Consider the following 17679-nt stretch of genomic DNA (forward strand, 5'->3'; position numbering starts at 1 on the left):
GGATTTCGGGTCTACTAAGTAAGCCAGGATGTCGTCCGCAAACAGGGAGAGCTTAAATTCCACCTCCCCCCTCTTAATCCCCTTAATCTCTGTGTGGGCTCTGACTGCTATGGCTAGAGGTTCCATGGAGAGGATATAGATTAGGGGGGAGAGCGGGCATCCCTGTCTTGTCCCCCGCGACAGGGGGAAGGGCTCCGACAACCCCCCATTGACTTGGACCCTGGCCCTCGGGGCCCTATATAAAGCCGCCACCCAATCCCTGATGTGTGGGCCAAAGCCCATTTTTTGGAGGGTAAGTTCCATGAATCTCCACTCCACCCTGTCGAACGCCTTCTCCGAGTCTAGAGACAGGACGCTCGCATCCAGGTCTGACCTCTGGGCATAGTGGATCAGGTCTATGGTCTTCCGGATGTTGTCTGAGCCCTGTCTCCCCCTAATAAATCCTACCTGGTCGCCATGGACCAATTTCGGCAAGACCCCCTCCAACCGTCCCCCAAGCACCTTGGCCAGAATCTTCACGTCAACATTCAACAGGGAGATGGGTCGGTAGGAGGAGCATTCCCTAGGGTCCCTGCCGTCCTTGGGGAGCACCACAATAATTGCCTCCATCATGGAGTCCGGAAGAGACCCCCCCTCCAGCACCGCGTTAAACACTTTTACCAAATGGGGGGAGAGGGCCGAGCGGAACCTTTTGTAAAAGTAGACAGAGTACCCGTCCTCGCCCGGGGAAGTGCCCACCTTCATTCCTCCAATCGCACGCTCTACCTCGTCCTCGGTCACCGGGCCCTCCAACCCCTCCGCTATCTCCCTGGACAGGGCCGGGATCTGGATTGAATTCAGGAACCCCACCATCTCCGTCTCCTCCCCATTGTACTCGGACGAATATAATTTCTCATAATATCGGCGGAAGGCTTCGCCAATGTGGGGTATGTCGTGGCCTATCTTTCCCCCCTCGTCCTTAACCTCTTTCACTAATCGGCTTTTCTGCACCTCCCTCAGTTTCCAAGCCAGGATCCTGTCCGCCCTGTCCCCTTTTTCATAGTACTTTTGTTTAACCAGTTGGAGACTCCTCTCCGTCTTGTGGAGGAGGAGATCCTTCAATTGGAGTCTGTAGTCTTCCAATGCGGTCACCTGCTCGTTGTCTAGGGGAACTGTGGGGGGACCCCCAGGTTGAAGTTGGGCGATTTTCTCCCTGAGGTACCTTTCCTGGCCCTCCCTTTGCCTTTTTCTCTGGGCTCCTATTTTAATCAGGGTTCCCCGTATGGCTGCCTTAAAGGCGTCCCAGAGGGTGTGTGGACCCACCTCCCCGTTGTCATTAAGCTCAAAAAATTCCGTGATGGCCTCGAGGACCTCCTGGGATAGGACTTCGTCCTTTAACAGGGAGTCGTTGCACTTCCATCTCCCTCTGCGTTCGTGTAAACCTCCCCTTGCTATTGTAGCTCGGACCAAGTCGTGATCAGACCAGGGGACGGGGTCTACCCTGTGGCCCGAGACAAATGGACGTAGGGTCTCGTCTACCAGGATGTAGTCTATCCTGGAGAACGACGTGTGGATGGCTGAGTAATATGTAAAGGAGGGGGAGTCTGTTCTAGGGAGGGGGATCGTGTCCAACAGGCCCAATTCTAGGTTGACTTTTTGGAAGGTGCGCGCCATGGTCTCGTCCGCAGCCCTAGAGGAATGCGGGCCTGCTCGTTTCCTGTCCAGGGTGGGGTCTAGAACCATGTTGAAGTCCCCCCCCACCACCACCGTGCCGTGGATGAAATATTTGAGTTTGTCCCCCACCTCCTCCCAGAACTGGGCTTGGCCTTCGTTTGGGGCATAGATGGCCGCTAGGGTCAGTGGGGCCCCCTGCAGGGACCCCCGCACCAGCAGGTATCGGCCCCCCGGGTCTTTCAGCGTGGCTTCTTTCTCGAAGCCCACGTGTTTCGCTACCAGGATGGCGACCCCTCTTTTTTTGCACTTGTGGGATGCAGAGTGGACCTCGCCAATTCCCCCTCCCCGCATTTTGGGCTCCTTCCCCTGTGGCCAGTGAGTCTCTTGAACGAAGAGAAAATCCAGGTGTGCCCTTCTAAATTCCCTGCAGAGCAAGGACCTCTTGGTGGGGGTGTTTAACCCACGGACATTAAGTGAGCCCACTCCCAGGGCGGGCAGCCCGTCAGCCATAGTCACTTTTTTTCACTCTCTCGGTCAACTCCTCCCCTACGCTCTTCCCCGTGTGCTCCGTTATTTCGACTCTGTGTTCCCCTTTTCCTCCCGCGCCCTCCCCCCGGGTGGGCTTAAAACGAAACCCCAACTGCCCCCCCTCCCCAAACCGTAACTGAACTTCCCCAACTCCCGTGGTCCCCCCCACCCCCCGCCCCGGCGTCCAGCCAAGTAGTTCTGCCATCGCTGGCTTTTGGCCGAACCACCAGCCTGCCCACCTCGGCCAGGCAATCTGCATTAGAAGCTCATCTCCTTGAGCCCCCTAAGATATCCCGCGGCTATGACCCCTCTGCAGACCCCACCTACTTGCAGGTCGTAGGGACGTTGATAGTAGTGAATCCTCTGAGTCTGCGTCCCTCCGACCAGGGCACACCGAGGCGCCCCCGTGCTCAGTCCCCAGAGTCGTTACGTTCTCCGTCCTTTGAAGGGGAGGGGGTGTTCATTTTCCTGAATTTCCTCGCGCCGGTGCGTTTTCTCCTCTCGCCAGGCGGGCCAGGGCCTCCGGGTCGCCCGTGCTCTGGCCCCGATGGGCCCCTCCGGGGGTTCGTGTCCACTGCGTATTCTTGTATGGCTCCCCTTATGTCCTCTTCCGTGATCAGGGTTGATCTTTGGCCCATGTATTCGAAGGTCAGGGAGAAGGGGTAGCCCCATCTGTAGCGCACTCCCTTTTCCTTAAGCACCTGTGTGAGAGGGCGGCACATCCTGCGCCTGGCCAGCGTGTAGGCGGAGAGGTCTTGGTATATCGAGACTTGTGCGTTGTTATAAGTGATTTCCCTGGCCTTTCTTGCCTCCTCCAACACCTTCGTCTTCTCTGAGTAGTAGTGAAACCGGACCAGGATCGACCGGGGGGCCCCGGCCCTTCCCCCCGCCCTGTGCACCCTGTCAAAAGTTGGCTCAGTTGTCATTTCCTCCGTGAACAGGAGAGTAATAATGTCTCGTACTGCTCGGGTGACGTCCCTCTCCGTTTCCCCCTCTATTTCGGGCACCCCAAAGATTCTGAGGTTGTTCCTCCTCTCCCTGTTTTCGAAATCGTCCATCTGCCGGGCCCTCTCCTCGTCCCTCCTCTCCAGGGCTTCCAACCTCATGCTATATTGTATGTCTTGGACTGCTATGGAAGATTGGTTGGACTCGACCTGTAGGAGCCTGTCCTCAATTTTGTCCACCCTTTGGTCCATTTTTTCAAATTTTTGGGCAATGTCGGAGCGCATGTCCCTTATTTCCTGTAGGATCGAGGCAAATCCCCTTTCCATTGCCGCCGAGGAGGGGGAAGCTTCCCCCGATTGGGCCATGGTTCCTTCGCGGGTTGAACCTTTGTCACCTCTTTCACCTCCCCGGAAGCGGTATCTCTGCAAGGCTTCCCTCCAGCTCATGTGGGTCTTCCCTGTGTCCTGTCGTCTAGGTCCCCGCAACCCTGACGGGGGGCGGGGGGTCCCCTACTGATCCGTCCCACCTTGCTTGGGTTGTGACCCGAATGGGGTGGCAAGGTCCGGGGGGGCGGGCACACGCCCCACCTGTTCTCAGGCGGGGGCCTCACACCCTTTTCGAGTGCCTCGTGGTCTTCTGGGGCCTCCTCCGGTCTCCTGGGGTGGGGTGGGTCATGGGGGCCCAACCTTCCAATCCAAATAAAAGGGGGGGGACGTTGTGGCTCGCTCCGTGAGTCCTGGGGGGGGCACCCCCGGGCGGGCACACGCCCCACCAACTGCTGGCGGGGGCCTCTCACCCTGGTCGCCCCCGCTTCGAGCCTTGTTGTCTCCGGGGGGGGCCCCGGTCCCCGGACCCCGCCTTTGGTCCTTTTGCTTTTGGGGGTTCTGCCCCGCTCTGGGCGCTCACCTGTGGGGGGGTGAGTCCCGGCCCGCCGGGGCCCCCCTTGCTCTGCTGTGTTGTGCTGGGCTCCGGCGCTGGTGAGGAGGGGGGGAGCTGCCCCTCTCCTATCCTTCACTCCAGGCCCCCGGGTGCCGCCTCCTCCGCCGACCTGGTCTTCGCTGTCGGGGGGGGGGGGTGCCGCCCCGCTCCTTCTCTTCACTTTCGGGGGGGGGGGGGTGGCCGCCGCCTCCCGGGAGCCCCGCTCCGCTCCCCCCGATGCCGTCTCTTCACCGCGCGGGCCGCGCGGGCCGCCCCAGCGCTCTTCGCTCTGATTTGGGCCGCTGGGGGGGGGGCGGAGCGGGCCGCCCCACTGCCACGTCCCCGAAGTCCCGGGGGCTCGGTCCACGGCCGGGTCGTCTTCCGCACCCGGGGGGCGGGGGGTGCTGGTGGGGGGAGCGAAGGTCCGTCGGGCTGGGGTGCCGTGTGCGCCCGGGGCGAGACCGCCTTGCTCGCGGTCCCGAGGCCGCTCCTTTCCTGCTGCGTCTCCCTTCCCGGCTCCACGGGCTCCGCGCTCCGGCTCCCTGGGGAGCTCGCGCTCCGTTCTTTCTCTCGATGGGGGGCCAGGGGGGGCGCCAAGTCGGTCGCCCCAGTTGTGCTCGCGGGGGGGTATCGGGGGGGCTCAATCCCGTGGAATACCCGTGCCTCGGCGGGAGCTACGCACTCAGGCAGCCATTGCCTGTGCGCCCCCTGGTGGCCTCGTGGAGGTGATTTCTAATGAAATCCCCAACTGTGGATGTATACATGTTTGTAGATTTGCTTAAGTTCAGTACAGAACGGATAGGGTGGTGGCCTTCATCGCTGATAACGGCCTATCTGTCAACCTGGAGACATCTAGGATAGTATCCTTAAGGAATAAGAGAAAGCAGGGGAGACAATCACGAACAATGAATGGCTAGAAGATAGAGGAGGTAGCACAGTTTATTTATCTAGGCTTTGTAAGGAGACAGCGGATGTTAGGGGAGTTTACCTAAAGTCCTACTGGTAGTAATACATTAGTAAGCTTTCCCAGTGGTTTGTAGATCTCCGACTCTTAGTATCAATCTGTACTAACTCAGGACCTTGGTAGAGTGGTAGAGCAGTCAGGCTTAGCTTAATGATATGATATACGTCATTTATAACGCACCTGTATACAAGTGTTTCTAGGCACGACAGGACAAGGGAAGGAAGGCAGAGGGAGGATAAGGCAAGCGATTTTACTAGGCCTTAAGAGGAAGATGTTAGCTGTAGGTAAGTACACCCAACCTTAGCTAGACACCAAAGAAACCCTTACAGTTCTAATTTTTATAAAATGGTATATTACTTATATATACACACACCAGAATCACTTTAAATACTTTAGACGTTTACACTATAACACTTTGGAAAACTTGAGAATCCACTTCAAAGGGCACTTTCACTTTGTTTGCGGTTACATTTGTAGCAACGTTAGAAAGGGAAAAGACAATGTTATTGTATTATCGGTTATTACGTGCACTTGTGGATTGTAAAAGTTCATATGGTAATACATTATGGGCCTCATTACACGGTAGGCGGTAAGGGTTTACCGGTACCAGTATTTTACCGGTACCGGTAAATCCTTACCGCCTTACTACGAGGTCCCTTTGCGGGTTGGGGAATTTAACGCCTGCTTTTTGCAGGCGTTAAAAACCAACCCGCAAAGGGACCCAGGGAGCTAATTACGGTACCGCAATTTGCGGTGCCGTAATTAGCGCCTTCCCCATTCCCATTATGCCCTATGGGGCAAAAATGGGAATGGGGAAGGGCAATGGTGGAAGGGGGAATTACCGCCCCGCCAACCTTGGAATGGGGTGGTAATTCCCCTTTCCACCAAGGCGGTGCCGGTATTTTACCGGCATGGTTCTCCGCCTACCGTGTAATGAGGCCCTTAGTCTGCAAACGCATATAGAAAAGTCACTTAAAGGGAGAAAAATGATTAGTTAGTGTAACATCAACCTAGATCAAGGTTCTAGAGAGGGTTTCTTCGCCCAGTAAGTATTTTAAGTTCCAAAACGCAACCCTAGCTAAAGGCAGTTTGGAGAGGGTCCACAGTCTTCACAAGCAGCAGAATCCGAAGAGGTCCTGAGTATTTCTACCAGTCTCCAGTGTTATAGAAGCAGCAAGTTAACAACTAACAAGGGAGACCTGTTAAAGGACTTGATGAAGGGACATAAGCAGCGGCTTGAGTCTGAGGTAAGAGGCGGTGGCCCTTGACACCTCTATATGCACTCTAACGCTCTGGGGCAACTTCTTGGAATCAGGTAAGCAATACCTTTTTCCCCATAGTACCTTAGGTTAGAAGAAAATGTTCATGCTGGGTGCTCTGCGATGTTACAGTTCTGGACCCAACCTCTGGATTCCTTGGTCTGATGACTGAAGGCAGGACAATGGACGGGGTCTCTCAACAGCAGTCTCGAGGGAGGGCCTGGGGCACGACTTTCAGAAACTTCTTGGTACACTCTGCAGTCTTGGCGCCTTTTCTGTAGCACCGACAAATTAAAAAGATCGCCCGGCCAATCTTCTTTGGTTCCTTCAGTCCCAACTCGCCCAGACACCCCTCCTCCCCATCAGAGCGTGGATCGTATCTCTGGAGCGTACCTATGGGTTCAGCAAAGAGTTGAACGGATTCAGCCTTTCCACGATGATGCACTTTAAATGGGCAGCAGGACTCCTGGTATTGGAGTTCCGCAGGCCTGGAAGCTCCTAGTAGCTTGGTAGATGGCTCGTTCCAAAGTTAGTCTTGGGACTGGTTGTCCCCACCAGCCAAAGCGAAGGAGTCTTCTTCTTCGGAGCTCCTCTGTCGCACAGAAAACCGGGTCAGGACAGCAGTGGTCGCTTCACGGTGTTGCAAAGGGTCTGCAGGCATCTCTGGTCGTTTTCTTTTTCGGTTACTTCCGTTTCCTGTGGTGGACTTGCTTTTCACTCCTGAAGTCTCACATTTATACAGTCCCAGCACACACTCCTCTGCAATCACTCTCAGCATTTTACAGAAAGGGGCGTTTGGTTGACTAATCAGGACAGCCAGACCCACTGTGGGAGCTGGACCTATTCTGACACTCTGGCAGACAAAGGACAGGTGGGGGGTGGAAAACTCCTTCCTGCCTGCCCAGACACTCTAGAACCTAGGCGGGCATACCTACTGGTTCCGCCAAAGGCAAAACACACATAGTCCTTCCCTTCCCAGAATAGCTGAAGAAGGGCTAACAAAGAACAAGCACACTATTAATGGCGAAAAAAGAAGGGACGCCCCAATTTCGTACTTGGGTGGCCCTATTGTGCACTACCAAGGCTATGCAAATAGCCTGTGGTATTAAAAACACACAATAGTTGGTAGAACACGTCCACTGCCACCAGCCATAACTAGGTGATCGTCTATGTGACTAAAAAAGTCACAGGAGCCGAGAGAATGGGGATCGCGATATCCCTTTGGCACTCCACTGAAGGCGGTGTGTGTCAATCTCTCAGACTATAGAGATTCGGGAGAGATACTAGAATCCCTCTACCCTTAAGAACTGTAGTTACTCGAGGATATAGAAAAAGAATCTTAAAAAAGGACCCCAAGAGTCCCCAGCAACACTGCCAATAGGGAGCTGTGCGCTTCAGTAGTAGAAACACAGATGCCTTTAAGAGCTATGGAGCAGACAGACTCCATAGTACAGGTAGAATACAAAGAATAGAGTTCCAAAAGACAGAGCCCACAAGAATGAATGAAAGGAAAAAGGCTCCACTCATTCAGGATTCAAATGTCCAGAAGTCCAATAAAAAGTGATGGGGGTCTCACTAGAAGTAATGAAGCACAAACATGATAAATCTCCCTAACACCACTCAGGCAGACAAAGGGCAGGGGAGTGAACACCCCTCCCCCACCCGCACTTCCTGCCTGCCCAGACACACTGGAGCCTAGACTGGGACATCCAAGGGTTCACGCCAAAGACAAACACTCACACAGGCCTCCCCCTCCCAGGATGGGAAAAGAAGGGCTGACAAAGAATAATCACGCTAGTAATGGCGAAAAAAGAAAAGAAAGAAGCCACCAAGTTAGTACTTGGGTAACCCTATTCGGCTTAACCAGGGCTATGAACATAGACTATGGTAGAAAATCACGCAATAGTTAGTAGACCCCGTCCACTGCCACCAGCCATAACTAAGATTGTCTATGTGGAATAATACCATTACTGCGACTGTCGAAAATGCAGACTTTTTTCCCCCTGACTCCAATTTATAACACATATATATGTGGGAGGGAAGTATGGTATATAATACAAGATAGACATACATACATACATATATATATATATATTAGTGTAAAAGGGGTCGAAATTAAAAATAAAGTCTGCATTTTCGAGGTCGCAGTAATGGGTCGGAGGGTCGCAGTAATGTCACTGATTCGTCTATGTGACCTAAAAGCCTAAGGAGCAGAGAGTAGGGGGATACTAGGTATCATCTGGCACACTCCACCTTATGTGGAGTGCCAATCACTCAGAATATAAAGTTTTAGGAGATACGAATTATCTTTCTATCCTTAAGAACTGTAGTTACTCTAGCACATAGAAAATAATCTCAAAGGAGAACCCAAAGGATCCCCAGCAACACTGCTCATAAGGAGCTGTGTGCTGCAACAGTAAAATACAGATGCCTTAAAAGAGGTATGGAGGAAAGTAGACTCCAAAGGACACTAAAACACAAAGAACAAAGTTCCAAAAGACAGAGCCCAAAAGAATGAATGAGTGGAAAAAGGCTCCACTCATTCAGGATTAAAAGAAAAAAGGTCCAGAAGTCCAGAAAAAAGTGATGGGGTCTCACTAGGAAAGGGGATGAAGCATACAAAATGATAAATCTCCCTAACAATAAGACGCACATGGGATCTCAGATTTCGATTGAACTGCCTCCCCACACAAATTATGAGGCCCAGATTAGGCATACCGAGAAATGAGCGAACATATGGAACAGCTGGGAATGCACTTAGAGCTGGTGGCATTTACTTGAGCTTTGCCTATTGCACTCTCCCCCTGCCCCCCCTTGTACCCTCTGGCACTTCTCCTCTCTCTTCCCCTTTGCACGATCTGAATGACACAAGGCCTAGTACAATCATTTGTTTTGTCCTCCCTTTGTCTCCCCTTCCTTGTCTTGTCCCACCTAGAAACACTTTTGTACATGCGCATTATAAATGACTTATCATATCAAGAAGGGAAAACGCAGGAGAAGGGAGAAATTCTCCAGGCCTTAGTTGTTAGGACAGGGGTAGTGTCAGAGGATCGTTTTAGACAGTGGACTGATTACTTTGGACTTTCACTGATTACTTATGCGCATCCTAGTTAGTTTTGTTAGGTAGCCAGTTTTAGACCATTATATTTTTATTTTAATAAACCATTCAGTGAAATGAGTGACCAGGGTCTGTTTCCTTCTTCTGACCCGCCACAATGCCTATATGGGAGTTGGAAAGACTTACTTATTTTTAATCCACCTTTGAATCCACCAAATAATGACATTTCTTCAATCTCTTTGGCTTCAGGTAAGGCTGGCCCTGACTGAACTCCACAGTCGAAGAGGAACGGCACACCCTTTTTGATCGTACAAGAGAGAATCCTACACACGAGCCTCTTATGGGAAGATTTCCTCAGTGGTGGAGCTACACTAGACTGCACAGCCGACGGTACTGTGGAGAGCGAGTGAATCGCTAGCAAGACACTGGAAGGCTAGCGTCCTAAATAACCAAGAACCCAAGGTCAGGAGAGAGATAGAGACGGTAAAGAAATTGTCTCACCTGGTGGCATGACCACCCAAAAGCCGTGGTGGGCCCCCTGGCGGCGTGACCACCCAGAAGCCGTGATGGGCCTGGAGCCCATTAACAAATGCAGAGACCAGGCCACACTGGAGAAGTCGGATCCCTGTAGAAGATGCTCAACAACTGCCGAGGCGGGCAGAGTAAGGGAAGCAAATGCTCACAAAGAGGTAACGCCGTTGAGGGGGGGGGCGAACCATGGTATCAGAAGCTGGGAAAGCTGTAAGGTAACGAGCAGACGCCCTGTCGTGGCCCTGATAAAGCGAGACTATCAGAGGGCTTTGGGGAGTCATGGAAACATGAAGCACAGTGAACAGAACTGTGAGGAGATAGAACCTGGGGGGGCTCCAAAGTTTAGAAACAAGACAAGGACTTTGCCAAGCACCAAGTAAGAAATAGTGGCGGTGTGTTGAGGACAGCTGGTCTTTCCTGAGAAAAGGGAACTGTATGGAATTTTATGTAAAGACTTACAAACTTAGAATAAAGAAACTGCAGATTGGGCGAGGGCTGTACTGCGAGAAATTGATTAACTTTGTGGAAAGAGATACAGAACTTGATAAACGTTTACAATCTTCTTCTTGGAAAAGAGATCCCATATTTGGGCCATGCAGAAGCCACGGACCAAGCCTATTGCTCTAGCCTCATTCTTTTAGTTACTTTTTTTCTCCAGTGTGGTAGGGCCAGACAGCTATTAGGATTTAGACTAAGAACTATTTCTTTTGGACTTTGACGAGCACTATTAGTTTGAGTTTGTTAGGCAGGGAACTTCCCTCGTAGTGGTAGGGTTGAGTTGAGTTGAGTTTATTATTTATAGCGCGCGCCAGACCCGAGGGTAACCGGGCGCGTTGTTCAAGGATACTTTAAACTTTACAGGTTACATATGATTACAAATAGTGATTATACATAGTAGAAATTACATAATGCAGGCCATGGTATATACATGTAACATAATATAAGCAGGAAATATGCAGTAGGGAGAAAGAGGATATATAATTATGTACATAGTACGTTTGTAGAACAGTGGTAATGGACTATCGGTCATTTTCTTTGATCCAATTGATACAGTTGGATCTGAAGAGAGCGTAGGATTGGGGGGATCTCAGGCCGGGCGGGAGGGAGTTCCAAAGCTGGGCAGCTTTGACCGGGAAGCTGTTTCCTCCGGCCGTACTTAGTTTGAATGGGGGTATCATTAACTGGTTAGAGTATGCTTCTCTGGTGGGTCTAGTGGAGATTTTTCTGTTGAATCTAGCGGCTAGGTATTTAGGTGCTAGATAGTTGATGCTTTTGAAGGTTAGAGAAGCTGTCTTAAGTTTGATTTTGTCCGCTGTGGAGAGCCAGTTAGATTGTCTTCTAGCTTCTGAAATATGCTCCCTTTTTGGAATTCCTAAGGCAGCCCTAAGGGCATTGTTTTGTAGTGTTTGAATCTTTTGCACCGTGTGTTTGTTGGCTCCTATATATAGAGCGTTACAATAGTCCAATTTCGACAGCACTAATGCTCGGGCAAGGGTTAGGCAGTTGGCAGTGGATAGGTATGGTTTTGCGGCTCTGATCAGCTTGCAGGTATATGCGGTGCTGGATGCCATTGCGCTCACCTGTTTGGTTAGGGAGAGGTGGGAATCAAGGTAGAACCCTAGTGTTTTTACCACTTTTGCCACCTTGATAGTGTTACCGTCTATGACGAAGGATGAGTATTCTTCTTTTAGTCTTTTGATGTTTTGTGTGTTCCCCAGTATGATGAGTTCAGTTTTGTCATCATTCAGGCATAGCCCGTGGGTGGCCATCCATGCCTGAATGATGAGATAAATCTTGTTCACCAAGGCCAAATCTTGTTCATAATCCCCTGAGAGTGGTATGAGAATCTGAGTGTCATCCGCATAGTTAGTGTAGGTGACACCCAGATTATCTAGATCATCGAACAAGGGCTTCGTGAAGATGTTGTACATAGTGGGGGAGACACAAGAACCTTGTGGGACTCCACATGTGATGGATACTGGGTCTGCAGCAGCAGAAGTAGAGAAGACTCTCATAGTTCTACCGGTTAGGAAAGATTTGATCCATGCGATGGCATGCGTGGAGAAGTGGGCAGCTGTTTCTAGGTGGGTGCATAGCACATCATGATCCACTAGGTCGAAGGCTGCGGAGAGGTCCAGTAAGAGGAGTAAGGCCATCTTTCCGGAATCTCTCAGCTCATCGACCTGAGTTTTAAGATCGATAAGTGCGGTTTCAGTTCCATGCTGAGGTCTAAAACCTGATTGTCTTGTGCCTAAAAGGTGGTGCAGCTCCAGGTGTTTTTGGATCTGCAGGTAGGCTACCCTGTCTAGGATTTTTAACAGGAACGGTACCGTTGTGATAGGCCTGTAGTTAGTCGGGATGGATGGGTCCAATGTTTGTTTTTTTAGAAGGGGGAGGACCCAAGATTGCTTGAGGTTATCTGGAATAGTGCCTGAAGCAAAGGAGGCATTAATAAGCTTAGAAATGAATGGTGAGAGGTCTCTGGCCATGTCTTTTATTAGTTGGGCTGGGCATAGGTCACCTCGGCAATTGGATGGCTTGAGTGAAAGTATTATCTTTTCGGTTTCAAGTATGGTTACTTTCGAGAAGTTAAATATATGGTTTAGTTTAGTGCTAGTTGGTAGTTTGCCTCTTAGGTTAGTTGAGGGTGGAATATTCTGTTTCTTTATCTCAATTTTTGTTTGGAGTGTGGCAATTTTGTCATTTAGTGCTTTTTGGATGTTCGAGCACCATATTTTATTTTTATCACAGTTATCCTGGACAGGAATAGGGTTTTCTAGTTCCTTTAGTATAAGGAATAGTTCCTTCGTACCAGATTTGGCCTGCAGTATTCTGTTGTTGAAGTTCTCTCTTTTTGCTTTCTTTATTTCATTTTTATAAATCTTGGAGGCATTGATGAGTGTAATTTTATTTGTCTCTGTTGGGGCTAGTCGCCAAGCAGATTCACATTTACGTTTTTCAAGTCTTAGAGATTTGAGGTGAGGAGTAAACCAGGTGTTTAGGTGGGCTCTGGGCTTACTCTTTCTGAGTTTCAGTGGGGCAATAGTATCTAGAGCTGTAGCCATAGAAGAGTTGAATTCATTTACTAGTGATGAGGTGTCCGATGAGTCAGGTAGAGAGTTTAGTCTGGGGAGGATGAGTGGTAGCAGTTTTTCTGTAGTTATAAGTTTTTTGTTTCTGGTTGGCAGGGGGGGAGCCAGAACAATTTCAGTAGGTATGGTCAAGTTAACATTTAGGAGGAAGGTTATCAGTGCATGATCTGTCCAAATTTGTGGTTTGATGTCGACAATCGTAGTATTGCAGTTATAGTCAGCAACCCAGTCAAGTATACGGCCTTTTTCGTGTGTGGGTTGTAGGATTTTTTGGGAGAAGCCTAGTTCTGAGATGATATTAGTGACATTAGTTGCTTGCAGGTCTTTAGGGTCGTTGTAGCCTAGGTTTAGGTCTCCCAGAAGGATAACTTGGGATGAAGTTTTTAGGTTGTTTGAGAGGATCGTGGAGATGTCCTCCTCGAACGTGCCAATAGGGCCAGGTGGTCTATAGATAAGGTGGATATTAATAGAATGAGAGGGAGATGCGAGAAGTTTAGCAGTTAATGATTCGCAGGAGTTAGTCGTTGAACTTGATTCAATTTTTAGGGTGAGATTATTTTTAGCAATAATAGCTAGGCCACCTCCTCGAGAGTTGACTCTATCTTCTCTAAGTATGGTGTAATTATGTGGTAGGGCAAGCATTATGGTTAGCTGGGCGTTTTCTTTTTAATAAAAACCCTTCAACATGTCAGTACTTAGTTTGACCCCTCTTTCTGGTTCGCCACATATGGTGTCAGAAGTGGAATGTATGCCAGCTAATATAAACTGAGGTCCCTGCTATTTACGAAGTTGACAGAAAAGGCCAAAGCCCCATGTCTGGCAAATCCCCAGACCATCCTTTGATGTATATAGCATAGAAAATATTTCCATTCTGCCAAAGGAAATGCGCTTAATATCAATAGGGCTGAACCTTTCCCCTCCACTGAGAACCTACATCAGATTAGCGACTAAGTCGGACAGGCCTTGTGACATGCCTTAGAGGTTGCAGCCGGTGTGATAAATCCCGATTATAAAAGGGGGAAGAGTGATCCTCTCTAACCACGGGGCCATGGGACTACAGCCTATTTGGTTAAAGATGGGCTAACTGTAGCACAAAGGATCCTTGAAAAAAAGCCCTCACCCCATACTAGAAACACAGAGAGGGTTGCTGGGATTTGTAGAAGCCGCCTTAGAGAGGAACTAGGTGTAAGAGGCCGAGGACATCGCCCCAATACCTGAGCTTGCTTTTGCCCAAAGGAACCACTCCGCTCTAATGGGAGGGTAACCTTTGTGAGGGTAACCTCGGAAGAAGGGTGTAGTCAAGCCGGTCCATTCTCTTTATAAAGAAAGGGTTACTGCATCAAGGAGACGTTGGGAAAGATGGCCAACACCGAACACGACTGGTGATTCCCCTTAGTCATAATAGGATAGTGTTGGAGCCAGCCCATTCCCATCTAACGACCGTCCATCAGGGGATAGGGAAAACCCAAATCCAGCTAATACCCAGTTTCTACTGGCCCGGAGTGCTTGAAGATGTGACGAACTATGCCTCTACGTGTGAGATTTGCCAAAAGACCACAGCCACTCCAACTCACCAGGCCCCTTTACAACCACCTTCCCATTATCAAAGTGCCTTTTCCCCGAATAGCAGACCTGCTACAAACATCTAAGTCGGGAAACAAATTCATACTCGTGATTATTGACTGTTGCTACTCCGTATCCCGAAACATTTCCTATTAGGAGTAATACTAGTCAACAATTCCTGAAATATCTAATTTCCTTCCTGTCCACAGTCAAGATCCCAAAAGAAATCCTTACGGATCAAGATACCACTTTTATGTTGAGAATTATGACGTAAAAGAAATGCTGCACATTAAAAGCCTACGTACCTCCATGTATCACCCACAGACAGATTGCCTTGTGAAACGTTTACCGAGACCTTAAAAAGAATACTCCATAAGCAGGTAGGGGCCGATGGTACTAATTGGGATATCATGATTCCCTGGGGCCTCTTTGCAGTTAAGAAAACACCTCAGGCGTCTCTAGGGTATCCCCTTTTGTGCGATTATACGGCGAGAACATCGAGACATACTAGATATGTTAAAAGAGACCAGGGAAGAAAGAAGAGACCATCCTGCCCACTTCCCAGTCCACTTCTCAGGATGGACTAAGGACTATTTCTTTTGGACTTTGACGAGCACCATTAATTTTAGTTTGTTAGGCAGGGGACCCCTTTAATACCAGTTGGGCTAACAAGGTGTTTTCTTTTTCCTTTTAATAAAAGCAAATGAACATGTAAGTACTAAGTCCGACTCTTCCTTCAGGTTCATCACAGTTCTCAAAACAACATGCTAAGAGCAGACCAAAAAGACAGAAAGACTGAGGCTCTGACACATGAGATTGAAAGAATTGAGAATGTTGTTTATTTCACAACATGAGGTAGTGAAATTAAAGGGGAGAAAGAACTGTGGGGGTAGTTACATTTTCACAGACTAAAATATAGAAAGAACGAGGGATAGGATTTATTTCTGGTCAGGAAAAAGTGAAATATAAGAGATATCATGGGCTAAGTCCATTGTTAGTTTTGTGTTGCGACACGATCAGTAGAATGGAAAAGATAAGACCTCCTACGGATTTTGCCATTTTCTATCATGATACAGGGAAATAAATATTCTTTCTTTCATTCAACTACAAAGTGAGAGGATACAAATGCTACTAATTTTCTCGCGTTAACCCAGCGATACGTTAAGCTGAACTCTGTTGAGGATTACTAATTGCATGCATGTGACATTAGAAAGGTTACTCACTTAATTTCTTCAAAGCTTCCACTGTGATTTCTGGATCACCACAGACTTTCTTTTCCAGCTCCTGCCACGTCAGAAGGTCGAGAACAGCTTGAGGGACAACTTTCAGCAGCCCGGCCTGCATCGCTGCAATCTGGTATTCAGGGTAGCATTCGACAATACAGATAAAGAAATAATGTAGGAATGGGGTGACAGGAAGCGATACAACAATTAGACAGTTGTTTAGAAAAAATACTCAATCACCAGCCTTTAGTACATGGAACTGGCTCAGTGCATTGAAGCGCAGTCATTTCAACGAGGTGGCAGCTGCCACGTTATCATTAAGGGGCATGGTAGGCTTGGAGAACAGGCAGTTCGGTCTAGTCATTTAAATGCACAATTGGCCATTCCACAGCATTAAAGAGGGGCCTGACTCTGAAACATTCAGGAATGTTGCCGCCACCATTCATAGCATCAGCAGGAGGCCGGTTTCAATGCAGCTAGACATTTGCAACATTGAATTAGGGCTTGGAAATTGAATTCAGAAGAGATGTTATATCATTCAATGTGAGTTTCACATAATGTTTAATAATAGCTGTAGCATGATGATAGATGTTTTCTTTGGTTTTAGGAAGGTAAACGGGTCTAAGTGTGAACTTTACTAATCCAAGCACTTATTCATCCAGGCAAACATGTTTCAAAGGTACTTCACTTTTGACAAGGGCGAAAAGGAAAAATAGTCATACCAGATGTATTGAATGAAAGCACTACCAGAATTAAAATATTGATGTGTGCATGATAGCATGTAGTAATCAGACCATAGAAGTAAAATTCTCATTACTTCACAAACAATTCAAGTAGTACACGGCATGGGGATCACCTGTTAACAGGCCAAACAGAAGAAGCATTTAGAAGGAAATGTTTGACTTGGTCATTTGCTTGACCTCTCTAAATTAAAGACACTAACTGTACCCAGCCTTTCAAACGCTGATCTAAATTTCTGTCTGGGGGGCTTGTTTGGTTTTTGCAAAAAAAAAGTATTGAAATTTTTGCAACGTGCATTTTTATTGGTCCCCTCCAGTATTTATTGGAATATGAATGTTACATTTGTGTTGTGCATCAAAGCACATTGTCAAAACCTATAATACATTATTTTCTGATAGAAGGTTATCCGTATTGTACTCTTTTGAAATAACCCAATGAGAAAGGTAATGGGGGCACATAGAACCAATGAGCAGTCTTGACTGCTTTGCACTAAATGAAAGAGCATTTTGGAAGTGATTTTAATTGCATTTTGAATGATTCTCATGACAGACAATCAGAGTGTAGATTTACGGGTTCCAGGTTAAGTGGTGTTTTTAATGATTTTCTGGATACCTTTGCTTTGGTTGATGGTTGGCGGTCACTTCATCCTACTGATAGGGAATTTTCGTTTTATTCTCCTACTCATGACTCTTACTCGAGGTTGGACTATTTGTTGGTTTCGGATAAGATGGTTGATGTCATTATTAGTGTTGAAATCGGGCAGAGGTGTCTCTCTGATCACTCATTAGTGAAAATGATTATTGATAGGCAAATGGGTGACTTGTGTAGAAATAAATGGAGGCTAAAGACGTTCATTCTAAAAGATGTGAAAGTTTGTGAAGCACTAAATGTTTTTATAGAGACCTTTTTTCAGGAGAATATGGATTCTGCAGCTAGTCTTGTAGTTTGGGATGCTTTTAAGGCAACCATTCGAGGGGAGTTGATTAATTGGACTTTCAAAAAAAGGAGAGAGGATGATAAAAGGGTTAAAGATCTTGAATCAGAACTTAAAATTTTACAGCATAGGTATGTAATGTCTAATAGTAAGTGGGATAGGTTAAAAATGGAAGATACTAGGAGTACACTGAAGGAAGTTTTAGATGAGCAGTTTGAAAGAGTGTAAAGACCGTAGGGTGGGGGGGTCTGCACTTCCGCTCTCTATAGG

General features: G+C 48.3%; 1 protein-coding gene across 1 annotated transcript in view; it reads right to left on the bottom strand.

The window, feature by feature from the left end:
- The window catches only part of HECTD3 (HECT domain E3 ubiquitin protein ligase 3), a 623726-nt gene that overhangs the window by 23992 nt on the left and 582055 nt on the right, over positions 1-17679 (bottom strand). Inside the window, exon 17 of the mRNA XM_069642356.1 lies at positions 15735-15864. Coding sequence (XP_069498457.1) covers positions 15735-15864 — 130 coding nt within the window. The remainder of the gene's footprint in view (positions 1-15734; positions 15865-17679) is intronic.

The sequence above is a fragment of the Ambystoma mexicanum genome, chromosome 1q (assembly GCF_040938575.1).
Source record: "Ambystoma mexicanum isolate Mex_15411 chromosome 1q, UKY_AmexF1_1, whole genome shotgun sequence".
NCBI lineage: Eukaryota > Metazoa > Chordata > Amphibia > Caudata > Ambystomatidae > Ambystoma > Ambystoma mexicanum.